The sequence below is a fragment of the Dipodomys merriami genome, unplaced genomic scaffold, assembly GCF_024711535.1.
Source record: "Dipodomys merriami isolate MVZ:Mamm:240054 unplaced genomic scaffold, mDipMer1.0.p SCAF_45, whole genome shotgun sequence".
In the NCBI taxonomy this organism is placed as follows: Eukaryota; Metazoa; Chordata; class Mammalia; order Rodentia; family Heteromyidae; genus Dipodomys; species Dipodomys merriami.
This window is the reverse complement of record NW_027206013.1, coordinates 8,575,907-8,593,329: the sequence shown is the minus strand read 5'-3', so window position 1 is coordinate 8,593,329 and position 17,423 is coordinate 8,575,907. Positions and strand designations below refer to the sequence as shown.

Sequence of the window (17,423 nt, the reverse complement as noted above, 5' to 3'; positions counted from 1 at the left end):
AGCTTCCTGAGAAGCTAGGATTATAAGCGTGAGCCACCAGTGCCTGGATCAAATGACATTTTAAAACATCAGTGTGTTTCTTTTCTATCAGCCAATTTAGAGGCATAATCCTTCTATTTCTGTGATCATGCATATTTAACTTATTTTAAAAAATCTCTTTTCCGCCCTCAAATTTCTAGCACTTTAACCTTGTTCTACATACGTCTGCATATTATTTTTATTGCTGCACAAGTGGGACATCTCTGTTTTTACAGTGTTTGCTGTATTCACTTAGCCAGTTCTTTTTTTTGGGGGGGGTCCGGTCGTGGGCCTGAACTCTGGGCCTGGGCGCTGTCCCTCAGCTCTTCAGCTCAAGGCTAGCACTCTACCACTTGAGCCACAGTGCCACTTCCGGCTTTTTTCTTTTTGCTTATGTGGTGCTGAGGAATCGAACCCAGGGCCTCAGGCATGCAAGGCAAGCGCTCTACCACTGAGCCACCTTCCCAGCGCCTACTTAGCCAGTTCTTGCTCCCCATCCTTTGTGCCTTCTAGACTTTCACAGACAGGATTGCTTTCCTTCCTTCTCAAACACCTTCCAAGTTTCCTTAGATATATAGCAGAATCAGGATCTCTAGAATTTTCTGGCCCTCCAACAGTGATTCCTGAAGGCCAAGGTGTCAGCCCCCCAGGCCACCACTCACAGGGCAGGCAGGGGCCGGGCTGCCCTCCCCTGCACGCCGGCCGCGAGTGTGCTCAGCGCAGAGCCGGCGGTGTGGGTGTGAGACACAGACGGTGGTTAGAGCAAGGACGTCATGCTTTAATAGACACAGAAATCACAAAGGGAGAGGCCAAGTGCCCCACAAGTCTCAATAAAAATATGACGTTCTTTTTACATGGCAAATTCTGGAATATAAAAAGTTTAACACTGTCTGGAAACTGTCATTTACAAAATATGTCCATGTAGGCCAAAGGTGGCTTACCACTGTGTAAGGAGCGTGAATGCCAAGTGGGGTGTGGGAGGGAGGGGGAGGGGCTCACCGGGCACCGCCGAGGGGCAGGCCCGCACACAGACCATGCGCACAGCCATTCAGTCATCTGGGATAAAACAAAACGGGGTAGAAATGGCAGCCTCTACCTTTTGCCTCCTAAGAGCAAACCAAGTCATCATGTGCCTTGTCCAGCCTGACCTGAAGCTAGCGAGCAGCACCGCTCCACCTGGAGCCCGAGGGCCTGGGGGCGGCTAGGCCAGGCACTGGCCGGGCCACCCTCCAAGGCCCTGGTGCCTGTGGGCAAGGGGTCAGGATCACGTCTCGCCTCCTACGTAACCAGGTGGACTGTGAGCGCCTTGCTGCACACCGACGTGAGTCAGCATGGAAGCTCAGCAGCTGATCTCCTGTGGGAGTGGATCTGGTGCATGGTGCGGGCGGGTTGGCTGCCTGGCTCTGAGTCCTCCCTGCAGCTGTGACGGGTTTATTGCTTGTGTTCATGTGTGTGGTCTGTTGGGCAGGGCAGGACAGGGCAGGGTGTGGCATCTCCCTTAGAGAGAGGGGGTGGGGAGAGATCCAATGCAGTCTGCAGAGGGAAAGCAAAGACACTTAGTACTGTTACCTGCGCCAGCGGCCGCACAGGTGGGGTGGGAGCCCTAGGAGCAGGAGCCTTGGGAGTGTCCACAGACTGTCAAGGCCAGCCGTCCTGTCCGTCTCCCGTAGAAACAACGTTCCAGTTGCGTTTTTTTCTCATCTATACCAGGAACTGGCCAACTTTCTCGTAAAGGCCGAGGCAAAATCAGGAATAGCATGTAGGTTCTTCTGCGGCGGGACTGGAAGGTGCGAGGGGTGGGAACCGCAGAGGCGCTTGGGGCAGAGTGCCGGCAGCCTGTGGGCCACAGTCGCCAGCCTTATCTGCGGAGAGACGCTATGGCCGTCCACTCTCCTGCACGGTCAGGGCAGGATTTAGATCCATTTCACTGGTACAGAGACCCCGAGACTGACAGTAAACGTGACGTGGTGATTCTGGTGACCTTGAGATTGACAAGGTTATTTTACCAATCTCCCCACCCCCTGTCATTGAAACTTAGTAACTAGGACAAAATAATCCCATGTATCATTTGTGTGTGCAGTGTGAGATCGAAAACAGTGGGAGAGCAGGGCAGTCCGTGAGTCCTCGTGCTGGCTGGGGCTGGGGGGGGGGGGGGGGAGGAGGCCAGCGGGGCCTGCGTGGCTCCGGCATTTGGAGGAAGCTGAGGCTGAGGGCGGCTGAGCAGGAGGCGGCCTGGCCTTGGCTCCTGCGTCCGTCCGCTGGTCTGCTGTGAGGTTGGTGCCTGGCTATCTAAATGCACAGTGCTACAGTTGTGGCTTTGTTCGCTCCTTTCCTCTACAACATGAGAGACCCGTTCCTTAGGAAGCAGCTCCTCCAGGGCGGGCTGGGCAGGACGTGCCAGCCTCGTCTGCCCCCGTGACTGCTGCCCTGCCTGTGGGCGCAGCTCAGGGGGGCGCAGAGGACGTGGGGAGGGCCGAGTGAGCGCCTCTCGGGGCACTGCAGCTGCCCCGCTGGCCCTGGGCGCCCAGAGGGGACGCGGGCATCTTACGTGTGGAGTTAGCTCAAGACTGAGGACTTGGTGATTCTCAGCGTTTCCTTTTCTTATTAAAATAAGTTACTAGTTCCCCTGACCAGACTCGGGCTGGATGGCGGCGTTTGGGGTCTGGGCTGGGAAACGGGGTTATAGACGAGCTGCTGGTAGAAGGGACGGGAGTGGAAAGCGAGGTTCTGCTATAGTCTAGCTAACCGTGGCACCTTTTTTTCTTTTCTTTTTCTCCTCAATAAGGAAACAGAATGACTTTAGTCATTTCCCCCAAAACTTGATAATTGCTTACGGATGAGTATTCAAAATTTGACATTGTAAAAACCTTTTTGAGCTTTTAAAAATAATAGCTATAAATTGCAAAGTTCTATTGATAGTAAAACAAAATGTTTGTCCGTGTACAAAAAAGGTCAGTAATGGTTAAAAAGCACAAAGTTGCATTTTAAATCACAATTGCATAGTTCTAAAATGCCTGTGTAAGAGTTACAGAAGATTCAAGTGTGGCTGGCACCGGGCCCAGAGGACCCTGGCCAGGCCGGCAGACAGCGCAGCTGCGGACAGAAGCGTTTGGAGGTGAACTATTGCATTGGCTGTGGGGTTCCAATACCAGGAGACCAAAGTTGCTACAATTCAGTTCCAGTCATTGGCATTTTAACCACCATCATTCTGGTTTTGGCTAAGATAACGCTTTCATGTAGAATTCAGCTTAGATTTTATGTAAACCCTCTCTCCCCCCCCACCCCAGCACCTGAAGCCTTAAAAAAGCTTTTTGTACTTCTGTGTATAAAAAGACTCATGTAGACCTTGTAGCAAAATATGTGTGCCTTCCTCTCCCCACTCAGGACCGTGACCACGCGTGCAGAATCCTCCTGTGAAATCACACCAAACGTGAGAAGTGGCCCAGTGGTCAGAAGTGCCGCGCGCCTCGGGCGCCCGCCCACCCGAGTCCTGGCTTTTGGCAAATATGGCCGCAGGAGCCACGAGTGGGACCGGTGGCGGGACCGGTGGTGGGACCGGTGGCGTGTGGCGCGGCAGTGCCCCTCCCCTAGCGGGCCAGTCTGTGTGCGGCTGGCTGGCGCTGGGCCCGGGCAGGGAGGGCCCAGGAAGCGGGACCCCTGTGGTGCCGTGTGTGCCAGGCACGGAGGGCATGGGGGGGCTTAGCACTTGGAAGAGGGGAAGAAGCGCCCGGGGGACAGGAACTTGTAGCCGTTGGCGGTGGGCAGTCTCAGAGGGCGAGTGGGGGCTGCCGCGGGGGGCCCGCTGGGCAGGGGGAGTGCTGAGGTCTCGGGGCGCCAGTGGCCGTTGGCAGGGACTTTGGGGGGCGCCTCACTGCAGGGCTGCAGAGACAGCTCCTTGAGCTCCAGCTTGTCCACGCTCTCCTCCTTCTTATTGTGCCGGGGCGAGAGGTTGAGTAGGCTCAGGACATCTCTCCTGGAGGTCAGGGTGCCCGGCGCCCCACGGAATATTCTCATGGGGCCGGTGGGGTGCTGGGGAGCACTCTGCCAGAACATCTTCAGGTTGTGCACGGCCTGCACCTTCTCGTCGATGGCCGCCAGCTTCCGCTTGTCGGTGTCGGGCGCGTCGGCCGGGCTGGAGCGGGCGGAGCCGGTGGAGGAGTAGGAGAGCGCGGGGGACGGAGCGCTGCCGGCAGGGGACTGGGGTCCTGAGCAGGGGGACACGTCCCGGGGTGACTTAGAAATGTGAGCACTGTATGGGGAGCTGGGGTACTTGAGCCGAAAGAGCGGCGGCTCTGTCAGCGACGCCGGGGTGTCACAGCTGGGCGACGGGCGCCCGCTGGCCGGGCTGTGGTCCTTGCTGGACGACTCCGAGGGGGCGGGGCTGCTGTACCCGGAGCTCACCTTGGGGAGGGACGAGCTCCGGGCCGGGGGCTTTGGCTTGACAGGGACCGGGGACACCTGGCTCTTCTGGTGGGAGAGGACAGGCCTGCTGAAGGCGCTGGTTTCCGACGCGCGGAAGACGGTGGTGCCGCTGGGCGCCGGGCCGCCCTCCTCCCGCTCTGGGCCCCCGCTCCGCTGCAGCCGCTCCACGGCCAGCAGGTGGCTCTGGGTCTCCTCCAGGATCCTCTGGGCCAGCTCCTGGGGGTCCAGCTTGGCGCTGTCCTCCTGGGACTTCACGGTGCTGTCCGTCTCCGTGCTGGACTGGTCAGACTCGCCGGTGTCCGAGCTGGCCAGTTTGCCCACTTTCTGGAAGGGTGAGTTGGGGCTGGGGATCAGAGTCATCTTCACGGGGGAATTGGGGGTGCTGATGCTCCCCTTGGAGCTGACCGAGACCTTCATGCCTCCTGCTGCCCCAGCTCGGGGCTGCTTGGGGTCCAGGGGCTCCGTGCTGATGATGGAGAAGCCCTCATACTCCTCCTCATCTTTGTCGCCGCCGCCGGCAGGCCGGGCCTGGGGGGACAGCTGGCGCCGCGGCAGGGTCGCCCGCTGCGGGAACGCCGCCTTGGGTCTGTCGGGGTCCTGCCGTGCTCGGGGGCCCCCGCCCTCTGAGCCGCCCTCAGGTTTGGAGACGAAGCTCATGGAGGAGGCGATGGAGCTCAGGCTGTACACGGAGATGGCGTCGGGGGCGATGCTGTCCACCCCCGTGGGGGAGAACGGGGGGTGCTGGTAGCCCAGGGGCAGGGTATTGGACACAGACTGGGCTGATGCCAGGGACTCCAGGGAGGACGAGCTGTCGAGGCTGAGGCGCTTAGGGAGCTCGGTGGAATCTAAGCACAAAACATGGCGACGGCGGTTAGCTCTAACAGGCCTCGGAACCACCAATAATACACCAAACAACCAAAACACCACAACCAAAAGCCAGACGACCGGCAGGGCCCAGCCACAGCAAGCAGCTCTCCAGCCAGGGCATCTCCTGGCCTCCATCGCGCCAGGACTCCCGGGCGCGTGGGCCGCCCTGTGCCCGCTCCAGCCCACTCCGTGCCAGCGGCCCCCTTGCGAGCACTCGGCCATGTGCCAGATCCCGGGCTCATGGGCAGCTCACGCCTGCCCTGCCCACCCCGCCTGTGTGTGTGTGGACCCCTGGGGTGTGGACAAGCACACTGAGCCAGCTGCCCAAGTGGGTCAAAGCTTCCAACCAGAAGCCACCACTGAGCCCAGCCTCGGCGGCCCAGGGCGCTTCCTCCGCAGCCACACTCCCCCTCGGGGCCTGCGAGGGGCAGGTGTGTCCTGTCACTACGCCGTCCGCTCCCCTGCCTCCCCCAGCCCTGGACCCCGCTTTTGTGTTCCTCCAGCCCACATCAGCACTGGGCACACAATCCCCCCTGCCCCCCCTCCGGGGGACCGAACACCCTGAGAGCAAAGCGCTCTGCCTGCTGCTGGGACTCTCTAACACACGCCAGCGGTCGCTGCCCTTCCCCTGCCCGCCGCGGGGCCGGCAGCCACGCTCACCGAAGAGGGACAGCAGGGCCTGCAGTGCGAAGTGCATGGTCCGTCGGTTGGCTTGCTTCCCGGTCTTCAGGATGACTTCTTCCTGGCCCACTTCACAGAGGTCAAAGCCTGGAGAGCCATGGCATAGAAATGTCTGCTTCCCCAGGAAGAAGCCCGCACAGGCACGGGACCCCCATGGGGCCCAGGCAGGGCAGGGCCGGGTTGCGGCCTGACGCGATGGCGCTGCCCCACGCAGCCGCCTCTCCGCCTCTCCACACAGAGCCCGCGTCCTGCCCCAGCCAGGCTCTGGTGAGCCAGGGTGTGCACCTCGTTCATGTTTGGCTTTCCCGCCTGTGCACCTGCATGCCCAGGACAGAACAGGCCCTGCAGGGGGGTGGGAATCTGCCAAGCACCCCTAATCTGTGTCTTCCACCATGGGCTGAGAGCCAGTGCTCACCAGCTCCCTTTCTGGGGCACCCCAAAGGGCTCTCTGTCCCCCTTAGCCAAAGCCCAAGGGAGCTGCAGCCATCTGTGCTGGCGGCTCTGGTGGAGCCCAGGCCGCAGCCCTTCTGAGGGAGCCCTGGCGTGGCCATTGGCCAGACAACCTGCTGAGAGACGCGGCCTGCCTGAGTCTGAGGCCGGAGGGCCGCTGGAGCGCAGGAGCCCAGGGCCTGCCGGACGTCCCCTGGGGAAGAGGCCCACGGGGGGCTGCCCAGGGAACCAAACGAGGGGACCCAGGCCCTGCGGGGACAGCCGTGCCTCTGTCACAGACACACTGCTCCGCCTGAGGGACAGAGGTGATGCCTGATGTGGGGGAGGTGGCCAGAGCTGGAGGGAGTCAGGCAAAAGCGCTGGACTCCAAGTGCACCATCTCTGAGCGGAAACACTGAGGGAGGACCCAGAGCACCACGAGAAGCGATGAAAGCAGCATGCAGCCACGGACGCTTTGTCCTACCAAGAGCGGCCAAGAACTCGTGGCACCCCGGGAGCCGCCACAGCTGGACGCTGATGGACACCTGGATGGGCGCCGATGCGAAGTCTTGCTCCTTCTCCCCGGCCTGGAGCTGGACCAGCACCTGGTGAAGCTGAGGGGGAGACAGACGTGAGCGTGCTGCCGGGCCCCCTGCTGCAGCTCCCCCCGCCTGCCGTGCCCGGCCCGGCCCGGCCAGCCTCTCGCCTGCTGCCTCCCTCACGGTACCGCCTTTGGCTTTGGCTTGGAAGTGCTCACGCCGCCTGCCCCCTGCGGGACGCCATGGCACACAGGCCCTGTGGTCGCCTCTGCCTGGGCGTTGGAGGATTTGGGGGGCTAGTCACCTCGCTCCTTTTTTCTTTATGAATTTAAGTAACTCATGTTTTGGAATGAATGCTGCACCGCGGGGCTCCCGGGGGCCCCACGGTCGCCCAGGGACCTTCCTGTGATCGCTGAGTGTTGGCTCGGCCCCTGCTGTTGGGGTGGAAGGTCAAGGGTCACATCAAGGACACAGAAGGGTGGATAGGAAAGGGGGAGTCAGAGCAGAGGAAGGGACAGACCCCCGGGCCAGCGGGGCGGGTGCGGCGCTCACCTGACAGCAGTTGCTACTTAAAGTTGTACTCACCATTCCCACCATATTTTTAACAGCCTTCCGCCAGCAGATTGTAAGAAAGAAAGAAAAAGAGAGAAAGAAGAGTTTAGACTCAAGCGCAGCAGTTATGCACGCGGGCGGTGGAGGCAGCGAGAGGCAGGGACGCAGGAGACGCACAGCCAGGCCCGCCGCAGCAGCTCCGCGCAGGACGCTCCCGCCCCGGAGCGGCGCAGGCCCCGAGCCCCCAGCCAGGAGCAACCAGCTCCCACGCCGGCCGCCGCCGTGCCCTGCGGGGGCAGGGCTGTGATTCTAGCGTGTTCTTTCTGGAGGCCTCCTGGGCTCTGCGTGTTTCAGCGAGCGATATTCGGAAGTGTCTCCTAGTGCGGTTCACAGGCAGAGGTGGCAGGCGAATTGCAAGGCTCCAGGAGGGAACAAGTCTGGGACAGGCAGGGGGGCATCGTCCCCGCTGGGGAAACGAGGTGCATCTGAGGTGAGGTGGGCTGAGGCCTCTCACACTAGTGCCTCTGTTTTCCTGTTACCTCCAAGATGCCCGGAAACAACTGCTCTGTGCCCCCGCCAGGCGGTGGCGCCATGGCACCCCTCCCACGCCCGGCCCTGGCTCCCCCAGATCCCCCTCGCCAGCCCACAGAGGGGCGGCAGGTACAGAGACGCTCCAAGGCTGGGCTGGGCCTCCCTGGTCTCCAACTGGACACCCCAACCCCTGCACCAGGTCGGCCTTTCCGGAAGCAGAGCTCGCTCGCTCTGCTGTGCCCGGGCTCCTTGGCTTCGGGAGCGTTGGCGCGTGCGTGGTGGGGCTGCTCACGCCTGCTGGTGCGGGGACAGTGGCGGTGACGCCAGTCACTCGGCCTCGGCCAGGGCGGGGTGCTGGTGTGGAAGGACACTCAGGAGACGTGGGAACCCCAGAGTTGCCCATGAGCACCCTGGGAACCACTGTGCTCCAGGGCTGTGTCTGGAGAACACTCCGCCAACTGCCCAGGCCTCCCCGGCCCTCTCCCTGCAGTCACAGGGCTGGGGATGACAAGGGGCCGGCAGGACAGGTCCCCGTCTCCTGGAACCCCCCCCCCCCCAGCCCCATCAAGGCTCCGGGCCGCTTACCCGGCTGATGAGCTGCTCGCCGGTCTCCGAGGCCGTGATGAGCTTGCACAGCGCGTGGAGGGCAGGAGTGGGCAGACCTGGCCAGGACAGGGGCCTCAGCACCAGCTGCTCCCCTCAAGGGGAGGGGGCTCCCTAAAGCTCAGCACTGGTGCCACTGATCAACAGCTTAGACGGCAGAGGACGGGTGCGTGGCCTTGCTCCCCTCTGCTCTCAGTGGCCCCCTTCAGGACCCCTCAGATGCTCGGGTGCCAGCACTGGCTGTGTGCTCCCCCTCCCGCCTCCGGCCGCCAGCAAGGGGCCATGCCGCTCAGAGACCTGCACGTGAGGGATGGGGACTGGCTGGCTCGGGGCCCAGGTCAGTGCAGTAGCCACGGGGACCCTGCCACTTCCGGCTCTGAGACCTGGCCTAAGGGGGCTGCGGCCCCCGCTGTACCGCACCACCCCTACTGCCTGCAGTGTGGCCCCCGCAGCGCCCCACCCCTGCCCCCACTGCCCACACCCCTGCTCCCCTGCAGCGCCCACCCCTGCTCCCCCACTGCCCACACCCCTGCCCCCACTGCCCGCACCCCTGCTCCCCTGCAGCGCCCACCCCTGCCCCCACTGCCCATACCCCTGCCTCCACTGCCCACACCCCTGCTCCCCCACTGCCCACACCCCTGCTCCCCCACTGCCCACACCCCTGCCCCCACTGCCCACACCCCTGCCCCCACTGCCCACACCCCTGCCTCCACTGCCCACGCCCCTGCTCCCCCACTGCCCACACCCCTGCTCCCCCACAGCACCTCTCCACTGCCCACACCCCTGCTCCCCCGCAGCACCCCACCCCTGCCTCCACTGCCTTAAACCTCTGCTTCCCCGCAGCACCCCACCCCTGCCTCCACTGCCTTAAACCTCTGCTTCCCTGCAGTGCCCTACCCCTGCCTCCACTGCCCGCACCCCTGCTCGCCCTGCAGCGCCCCACCCCTGCCTCCACTGCCCACACCCCTGCTCCCCACTGCCCACACCCCTGCCTCCACTGCCCGTACCCCTGCCTCCACTGCCCGCACCCCTGCTCCCCCACAGCACCTCACCCCTGCCTCCACTGCCCGCATCCCTGCTCCCCCACAGCACCTCACCCCTGCCCCCACTGCCCACACCCCTGCTCCCCTGCAGCGCCCCACCCCTGCCCCCACTGCCCACACTCCTGCTCCCCTGCAGCGCCCCACCCCTGCCCCCACTGCCCACACCCCTGCTCGCCCCACAGCGCCCCACCCCTACTCACCCAGCAGGGCCTGCAGGGTGCTGCTACACTGCTGCAGCCGCTCGCCCGGGTCTGAGGTTGGGAAGAAGACGGCCGCTGGCAGGCCGCTGGCCGGGGGGTCAAGGCGGAAGCCCACGGCAGTGAGCAGGGCCCGCCAGCCGGGGACGGCACCCACTTTGTTCTCCACGCTCTGCTGGGATGTGTACATGGCGTTGCGCTGCCCGTTCTGGACCCGCTGCAGGGACTTCTCCACCTGCGGGGACACGGGCGTGAGGCCGGGCCAGGCCTCGTCATCACCGGGGCGTGGATGCAGGCAGGGTCTGATGTCAGCAGCAGGGCTGGAGCTGGGGGGGGGGGGGATTCTGTCCCTCCCCCGCTCTTCCTCAGACACCAACTCAATTTGCCCACAAATAATTCTCAGACCAACCTGCCCCAATAGAGCGCTGCTGCCACCGCTGCAGGTAAACCTCACACCCTTCAAAACCTCTGGCATAGCAGCAGGGCCCACCCATCCCAGAGCCTCGGCTGGCAGTGCCCTTCCCTGGATTTCTTCCACCCCTTCTCTGCTCTCGGCATGGCCAGTACTGAACCCCACCAGCAGCCCCAGAGCCTGAAACCACACTGCGCCTGCACAGGACCTCTCCCCAGGGGATCCTGCCCGAGACTCCGGGCTAGGGGGCATTTGAGGACCTGAGTGACACTGCCCAAAAAGAAATATGTTCTTGACCTGCCTTATGTAATTGGAACTCCTCTGCACATCACCTTTGTAACAACAGCAATTTTTTTTAAGTGCAACACAGATGCTGGGCTTAGCTGCCCGCGTCATGGGTGGGAATGACTGGCCCCGCCGTCCCTCCAGCCAGAGGGCCTTGGAGACACTGCCCCCTGGGGCCAAGGAGCACCAGGCCTGGTTAGAGAACTCAGACCCTCCCCAGGAGATGGAACTGAGGAGGAGAACCCATAATGAGCCCGAGGGCTGGGGCAGAGGCGCCATCTGAGAGACGCAGTCGGGCAGCAGCCGGGAACGGGGCCTGGCGGTGATGGAGACCCCAGGAAGCCCACCGCCAAGTCCCGGGGAGCCCTGCGGTGCGTGCTTTCTCTCCTCGTCCTGGCGAGGGGCCGCAGCTGCCTGCAGCCTGCCCCGGCCCTGGGTCCTGCGTGAGTGTGCTGGGGCTGGGGTGCCGCCGCCCCGCCCTTCAGGGACTGCCGGCCGCTGTGAGAGGAGGTGGAGGAGGCGTGGCGGGGCCCCGGTCAGCGCCGGCCTTGGTCCTGCTGGCCCTCAGCCCACTGCGGCCAAGGGTTGAATGGGATGGAAGCTGACTTCCAGGAGGAAGCAGGGAATGGCTTTCACCTCCCTGTTCTTGACTTAATAACGGTGCGTGTTTGTGTGCGAGTCCCGGGCTTGATCTCAGCACCTGGGTGCTGTCCCTGAGCTTATTTTGCTCAAGACTAGGGTTCTCCCATGTTGAACCACTGCTCCACTTTTGGCTTTTTGGTGGTTCACTAGAGATAAGAGTCCCACAGACTTTCCTGCCCGGCCTGGCGTTGAGCCATTATCCTCAGCGCTCAGCCTCCTGAGCAGCTAGATTACAGGCGTGAGCCACTGGTGTGTGATGCCTTCACTTTTGCGGGCATGATGCGCGGCCTCTTAGCAGGCCTTGAAGATGTGGGTGCAGCCAAGGCAACATCAGGCTCTGCCCCACCTGAGCGAGGAGACACTGGCAGCGGCTGTGGCAGCAGATGTGACAGTGCGGGCCCTGCTGTGTGCCGGGAGCTGGGAGCTCCAAAGTGACCTGCCCAGCCAGGACGCATGGAGGTGGGGGATGCCAGCCCCCCCCCCCCCGTCCCCGCCCCGCCTTACCAGGTGCAGCAGCACACGCAGAGCGTCTCGGGCCCGCTCGGGGCGCTGCAGGATCTCTGTGAGCGCCTGGCCGATGAGTGACGAGGGGCTGTTGAGCTTCACATCGCTCCCGATGAGCATGAAGCCTGTGGGGCAGCAAGGAGACCCTCAGCGGGCAGCTGCCGGCCCTGCGCTGGCCCCAGCGGGGAGCCAGGCGCAGGCCGGTGCCACCCGCTGCCGGCCCTTCGGTCCCCGGCGCTTTAGAGCCCACACTGCCCAGCTGTGCGGCATGTGGACGCCACCGGTGCGGTGTGCGGTGCTGGGGTGTCCCGGGGAGCCTCGGGCTGCTCCCTGGGCTCCTCTGGGTGCTGCCCCTGAGGCCTCATGCGAGGCCCCCCCGCCCCCCGCCTGAGCCATCCACCCCTCGCGCAGAGCAATCTGCCACTGGGAACAGTCTCTGACTGGGAATGCCTGCTGTATGAAGCCCCGCCCCTCTGCCCACAATGACCGAACGATGGGCGGGGCAGTGGGGCGTGTGGGGCCAGCACCACCGCAGGCCGGGGACACGCAGCCCAGGAGATGCAGCCAGGACCGGCACCGGCGCTTTCCTGTCATCCAGTGGCCAACTGGCCGGGCTCCCCCTGGCATGGGTCCCAAACGGAGTGTCGTGAAGTGGTCACAGTGCTCACCAACTACCACATTCTCGCTGTGACACAAAGGGCGACTGGCACCACAGGGGAGACCCTGAGCGGGCCTCGGGCCTCGGGGCCCACAGCCTTCCCTGCCTGGCGCATGCGCCGCCTCCCCCGCTGGCCCCTGGCCGCCGCCTACCTGCCCAGTTGGAGGGGTGGGAGAAGGCCTTGCTGCTCTGCACCACCTTCATGGCCTCGCCCAGGGCCGCGCTGGCCTTCAGGCCGTTCAGCAGAGAGGAGTAGAAGGCATGGATGAACATCTTGGAAGCGGCCACGGGCACCGGCCACAGAGCCACCAGGACACACTGGGCACCGGCAGCCAGGAAGGCCCGTGTCAGCGCCACCACCCCATCGGCTGTGACCCGGCCGTTGGCCTCCTGCGGGGACCCGAGCACCACCAGCTTCACGGGCAGCCGCAGGTCCAGGAGGTCGGCGGCCGTGAGCAGCAGCTCCCGCAGGGGCGGGCAGTCCGAGATGCTCTCGGCGTCGCTGGCGTCGTCCTGCACCCGCAGCGACTCGGGGATGGTGTAGGGGTGGCCGAAGGCGCTCTTGCTGCCGGCGGGGTTGCCGTCCACGCTGGGGGTGAGCACCAAGGCGGAGAGTTTCCAGGAGATGTGGGTGGCGAAGTGGACGCACTCAGCCTGGGTGAGGGCGCTCATGACCCTCTCCTTGGTGGCCACGCTGCCCACCAGGGGCTGACAGCCCAGCAGCTCGGAAACCATGTAGGCCTCCTCCTCCGCCGAGGGCATCGGCCCCCACAGCCACCGGTCCATCACCGCCGATGGGAGCTTGGGGTTGCCGATGACGGCCGCCATGGAGGTGGAGCTGGAGTAGGCGGGCGGGGTCTTCCTCAGGTGGCCCTGGGAGGGGACACAGCAGAGGCTGCTGGAGGGCGCGGCTGGCATCTTAGTGGCTTCCAGAGGCGGGATGCCACTGTGCCAAGGCCTGGCCGCGTGGGGAGCAGGCCACGAGGGGCACACGGAGGGACCAGCACAAGCTCTGGGCGCGCTGGGGAGCAGGTTGTGGTCCCGGGACTCGCGCTGTTCTTGGGGAGCAGCGATGTCGGGGGGTCTCGCGCTCGCCTTGCTGCCCGCAGCGTCGGGAAGCTCGCGGCAGAGGCTCACGGAGACCGCCGCGCCCACACCCGCGCCCGGTGCTGCCAGCCCAGGGCCGTGCGGGAGACCGCGCCCTCGCACCTGAGACGCACTCAGCCCCGAGACACGCTCATGCCGTTTCCGCTTGAACTCATTTCGCCTCTTGGAACATTGTTCCGCGGCAGAGCCCACATGAAGATCTCCCAAACCAAGAAGCAGAAACTGACCTCACGTGAACGGGGCGGGCAGCGAGGACCGAAGGCGGTGGGCTCTCCCCCCCGCCCCGCCCGGCCTGGGCGCCTTACCTTGGAGTGGGGGCCCAGCGAGCGGATGGCGGGCACGGCGATGAGGGCGAAGCGCTCGTACAGGTACTCGTTGGAGGCGCTGCCCTTGAGGAGGGCGAAGGGGATGAGGTAGAGCTCCCCCTCCAGGACCAGGACCAGCTGCCGGTGCCGGCCCACCGGGCCGCTCGAGTGCATCAGGCCCTGCGGGGAGAAGCAAGCGCGCGTGACTGCCGTGCGGGCCGCTGCGGGGAGGCCTGCGGGGGCTGCAGGTCTGCCGGTGAGCCAGGGCAGTGTGCAGGCTCTGGTCCGCAGAGGCGGGTTTCTGCAGGAGGCTGCAGCACAGCGGCGGGGTGGGGCCGGGAAAGCTGGGCTGGCGCGGGCACCCTGGGCGTCAGCCAGCGGGAGCTGACCTGCCGGGCACGGGGCCGCGACGTCGGTGGGGTTGGAGGGCTGCACTCCAGGACCTCTGTGACTTGGGCCTTGGAGCCCCACCTCTGAGGTGGGTGTCCCCGGCTGTACTGGGTCCCCAGGAGACGACGTGGGCTATGAGAACCCCATCCCTCCTGAGAAGCCACAGGGGCCCACTGTGACCCCAAGAAGAGGCACTGCAGCTCTGAAGACGATTGTGAACTTGGGGAGGCAGGGATTTGGGGGTGTGTGGAGCTGGCTGGTGGGTGTCGGCCAAGGCACGGCTGGGCAGCGGCCACACAGTGCAGCAACCCACGCTGCACGTGACAGATGACAGAGCCGCGGCCTGCGCTGTCTGCAGATTTGTCAGCGCACGAGCAGCCAGCAGAGTCCAGCCAGCCCTGCCAGAGTTCGCGGCCCCCCGTGTGTCCAGAGAACGCTCAGGCTGATTCTCCTATGAGCTGGGAAGCTGGCGTGCTGCGGGCTGCCCGTGGCAGCGAGGGGACAGCCGCCGGGGGGCTGCTGCTCTTGGGGGCCGGGGAGGGCATTCCAGGGCTCTATTCCCAGGCCCGGTCCTGCGTATCTGCCGGCTGAGGGTGGGCATTTCTCATGTCAGGCACTGGGTGCCAGGCTTTGTCATGAGAGTGAGCCTGCAATCCTAGCTGTCCAGGAGGCTCAGAGCTGAAGGATTGTGGTTAAAAGCCAGCTCTGAGACAGAGACTCCAAAATAACCAGCAAAAGTCCAGCTGAAGGCAAGGCTTGAGTAGTGCACTGTGCATAAGAACGCGGAGTGAGCGCACGAGACCTTGAGTTCAAAGCCTGGTACTGGCACACACACACACAAAGCCTGCCCTCCTGCAGAAGGGTGAGGACACCCCAGAGCCTCCTGCACAGGTCCAAGGGTGCCCCCCCCATCTTGCTGGCGGCGTGTTCACCGTGTCTTGCTGGCGGCCCCCTCCCTCCCAGCGGTGAGGACACGCGCAGCTGCCGTGCCTTCCCAGCCACGCAGGCCCGCCTGCGCGCCCCGCGCCCATCAGTCCCCACCCAGAGGTGAGGGCTTCCCGCTGCCTCCTTCTGCCCACAGAGCTGCCCACTGCCTGGGCCGTGGGCCAGGAAGGGAAGCTGCGTTGTGGAGTGGAAAGTGGGGTGCTCCTGGGTATGGGGGGCAGATGAGTAGATGGGACAGCAGCTTGGAGCACATGTTGATCCCAAGGGCAGCTACATCCTTTCCCACAGGCTGAGGCCGGGAGCTGCCACGGCCCGGGGGGGGGGGTGCTCGGGGTAGCTGCTCACGAGCAGCCGATGCGGCCCCGCTGTACCCCGTTCCTGTCTCCTCATCGCTATGTTTTGGTCCCCCCCACTCTCTGGCCTTTGCAGATGTCCCCATAATTAAGCATGGAAATGACCTCCATAGTAATGCAGCTCCAGAATTCAACCCAGGATCGAGGGGAGACCTCATCTTCACCCAGCATTGCTCACAGCTGTTCGCGGAGGCCCTGGGATTGCCCTGAGCCAAGCATCCAGACCTGCGCTCTCTCAGGCCAGAATGTTCCGCAGGGGCTGAGGTCGGGCTTGGAGCTACTTTGGCCCCCGGGGGCACACAAGGGTCCAGGGCCTGCGGTGCAGGGCCTCAGCCCCCGCTCCACACACAGCACAGATCCAGCCCCTCTGAGTCCCCACCCTGCCAGCCTGTCCTGCCGCTCCCGTCCAGGCTGAGTGCGCCCCGTGCTACGCGACTGTGCAGGGGCCATTTTGCAACACGAGAGAGTCCCTGTAGGAAATCCCTGGCAGAGCCCTGGCACCTGCCTGCCCTGGCACACGCTGCCTGCCCCGGGGGGGGAGGTCTGGGCCACGGGTCTGGTGGAGAATGGGCTGTGGTTAGCCGAGTCTTCCCCGGAGCAGGTGAATGGGCTGCGCTTCCTTTCTCAGCCCAGGTTTCTCGTTTGCCAGTCTGAAACTTCTGTTTGTAAGACTTGCTGATAGAAGATGGAACTAACGTGAACTAACGATGGGCCTGGTGGAGCCGATAAGCAAGCGGGGCCTCCGGGAGTGTGCTCAGATCTGGGCGTCTGAGAGCGCATGAGCGGACCTGGGCGTCCGGCGCGAACCCAGCCTCGAGGCCACACGGCTGGAGCCGGATCGGCCCCGTGCAGCCGGACGCTGGAGGAGCAGCTGTGCCTACTGCCCGAGGTCCCGGCACCCACGTGACGGGCTGCTGCTGCAGCCCACAATGAGCCCTTTGGGCTGTGCCTCTGCACGGTTGGGACTGGTCCCATCTGCCCTGGCATCCTTCACTCTGATCTGATTAAAACAACGCCACAGACACAAACACACGCCAGGTCCTTTCACACCAAGCACTCGCAACTTTCCCTCTGACATCTCCCCGGGGTGTCAGACAGGACGTGACTTAACGGCTGGTGACAGCTGGAGTGCTGATGCAAGACGCACTTGCCGTCCTGACAGCAAAGGACGGCGCTCCAGGGAAGAGCGGGACAGCAAATCAAAGGCCAGTGGGCGCCGGCGGTGGAACTGTCCCCTGCCCCACTTTCCGTGCTGCTTGGCCTAGTCCCCGGGCAGTGGGGCGGCCGCCACACGAAGGCAGCGCTCAGACGCTCGCTCGCGTGCCCGCGCCGCGCCCCCAGGTGCTGATGGAGGTGGCCTCGGTGAGACCCCGTGCCTGGCAGTGGAGAGTGGTGTCCTGCCGCCCTCTGGTGGCCTCAAGAGGCAGCACGCTTGGAGCAGGAGGAAGCAGCACCCGGGTTCCCTGCTCCACAGGCCAGGGGGAGAGTGGGGGTCACCCAGGCTGAGCTGCCCCTGCCCCCCAGCCTCGGCACACGCCAGTAAGCACTTATTGAATGCAGCCGGAGACGGAGGGGACTTCCTCCGCACTCAGTTCCAGCGGGAGCACCGTATTGTCGAGATCAGCGGCTGGCTGAGGCCTGTCTCCCTCTGCTGCCCAGGCTGGCCGGCATGCCCGGCACAGGCGACGCACCACCCCTGGCACCCAGCGGCGGCCCCTGCTTTGCTCGCTTACTTTCATGGCTTCAAAGTTTTACTCTGGGATTCATCTGACAGCATTAACAACAACAAAAAAATCTGTAGCTGTCAAGACCCAGAGACGGCTCTCACCCTAGAGATGGGCCCAGCATGCCCGGCGGGGACCCGTCCCTTCCTCCAGCCCTCCCCCATGGTGGATGCAGGGCCTGGTGCTGTAGGAAACTTCCGTATCGGGCAGCGTGAC

The 17,423-nt window shown here is 64.1% G+C and overlaps 1 protein-coding gene across 3 annotated transcripts in view; it reads right to left on the bottom strand.

The window, feature by feature from the left end:
• Nucleotides 1-775: 775 nt before the first annotated feature.
• Ttc28 (tetratricopeptide repeat domain 28) overlaps nucleotides 776-17,423 on the bottom strand; it is a 483,958-nt gene continuing 467,310 nt past the window's right edge. For 2 of the 3 annotated variants that reach the window (XM_069994613.1, XM_069994615.1), the window contains 9 exons: nucleotides 13,796-13,975; nucleotides 12,536-13,256; nucleotides 11,726-11,850; nucleotides 9,886-10,117; nucleotides 8,625-8,701; nucleotides 7,542-7,565; nucleotides 6,902-7,031; nucleotides 5,968-6,075; nucleotides 776-5,285 (listed from right to left, as the gene is read on the bottom strand). In XM_069994613.1, coding sequence (XP_069850714.1) covers nucleotides 3,718-5,285; nucleotides 5,968-6,075; nucleotides 6,902-7,031; nucleotides 7,542-7,565; nucleotides 8,625-8,701; nucleotides 9,886-10,117; nucleotides 11,726-11,850; nucleotides 12,536-13,256; nucleotides 13,796-13,975 — 3,165 coding nt within the window. In that variant the 3' untranslated portion in view covers nucleotides 776-3,717. The remainder of the gene's footprint in view (nucleotides 5,286-5,967; nucleotides 6,076-6,901; nucleotides 7,032-7,541; nucleotides 7,566-8,624; nucleotides 8,702-9,885; nucleotides 10,118-11,725; nucleotides 11,851-12,535; nucleotides 13,257-13,795; nucleotides 13,976-17,423) is intronic. The other variant, XM_069994614.1, reaches the window with a different exon arrangement.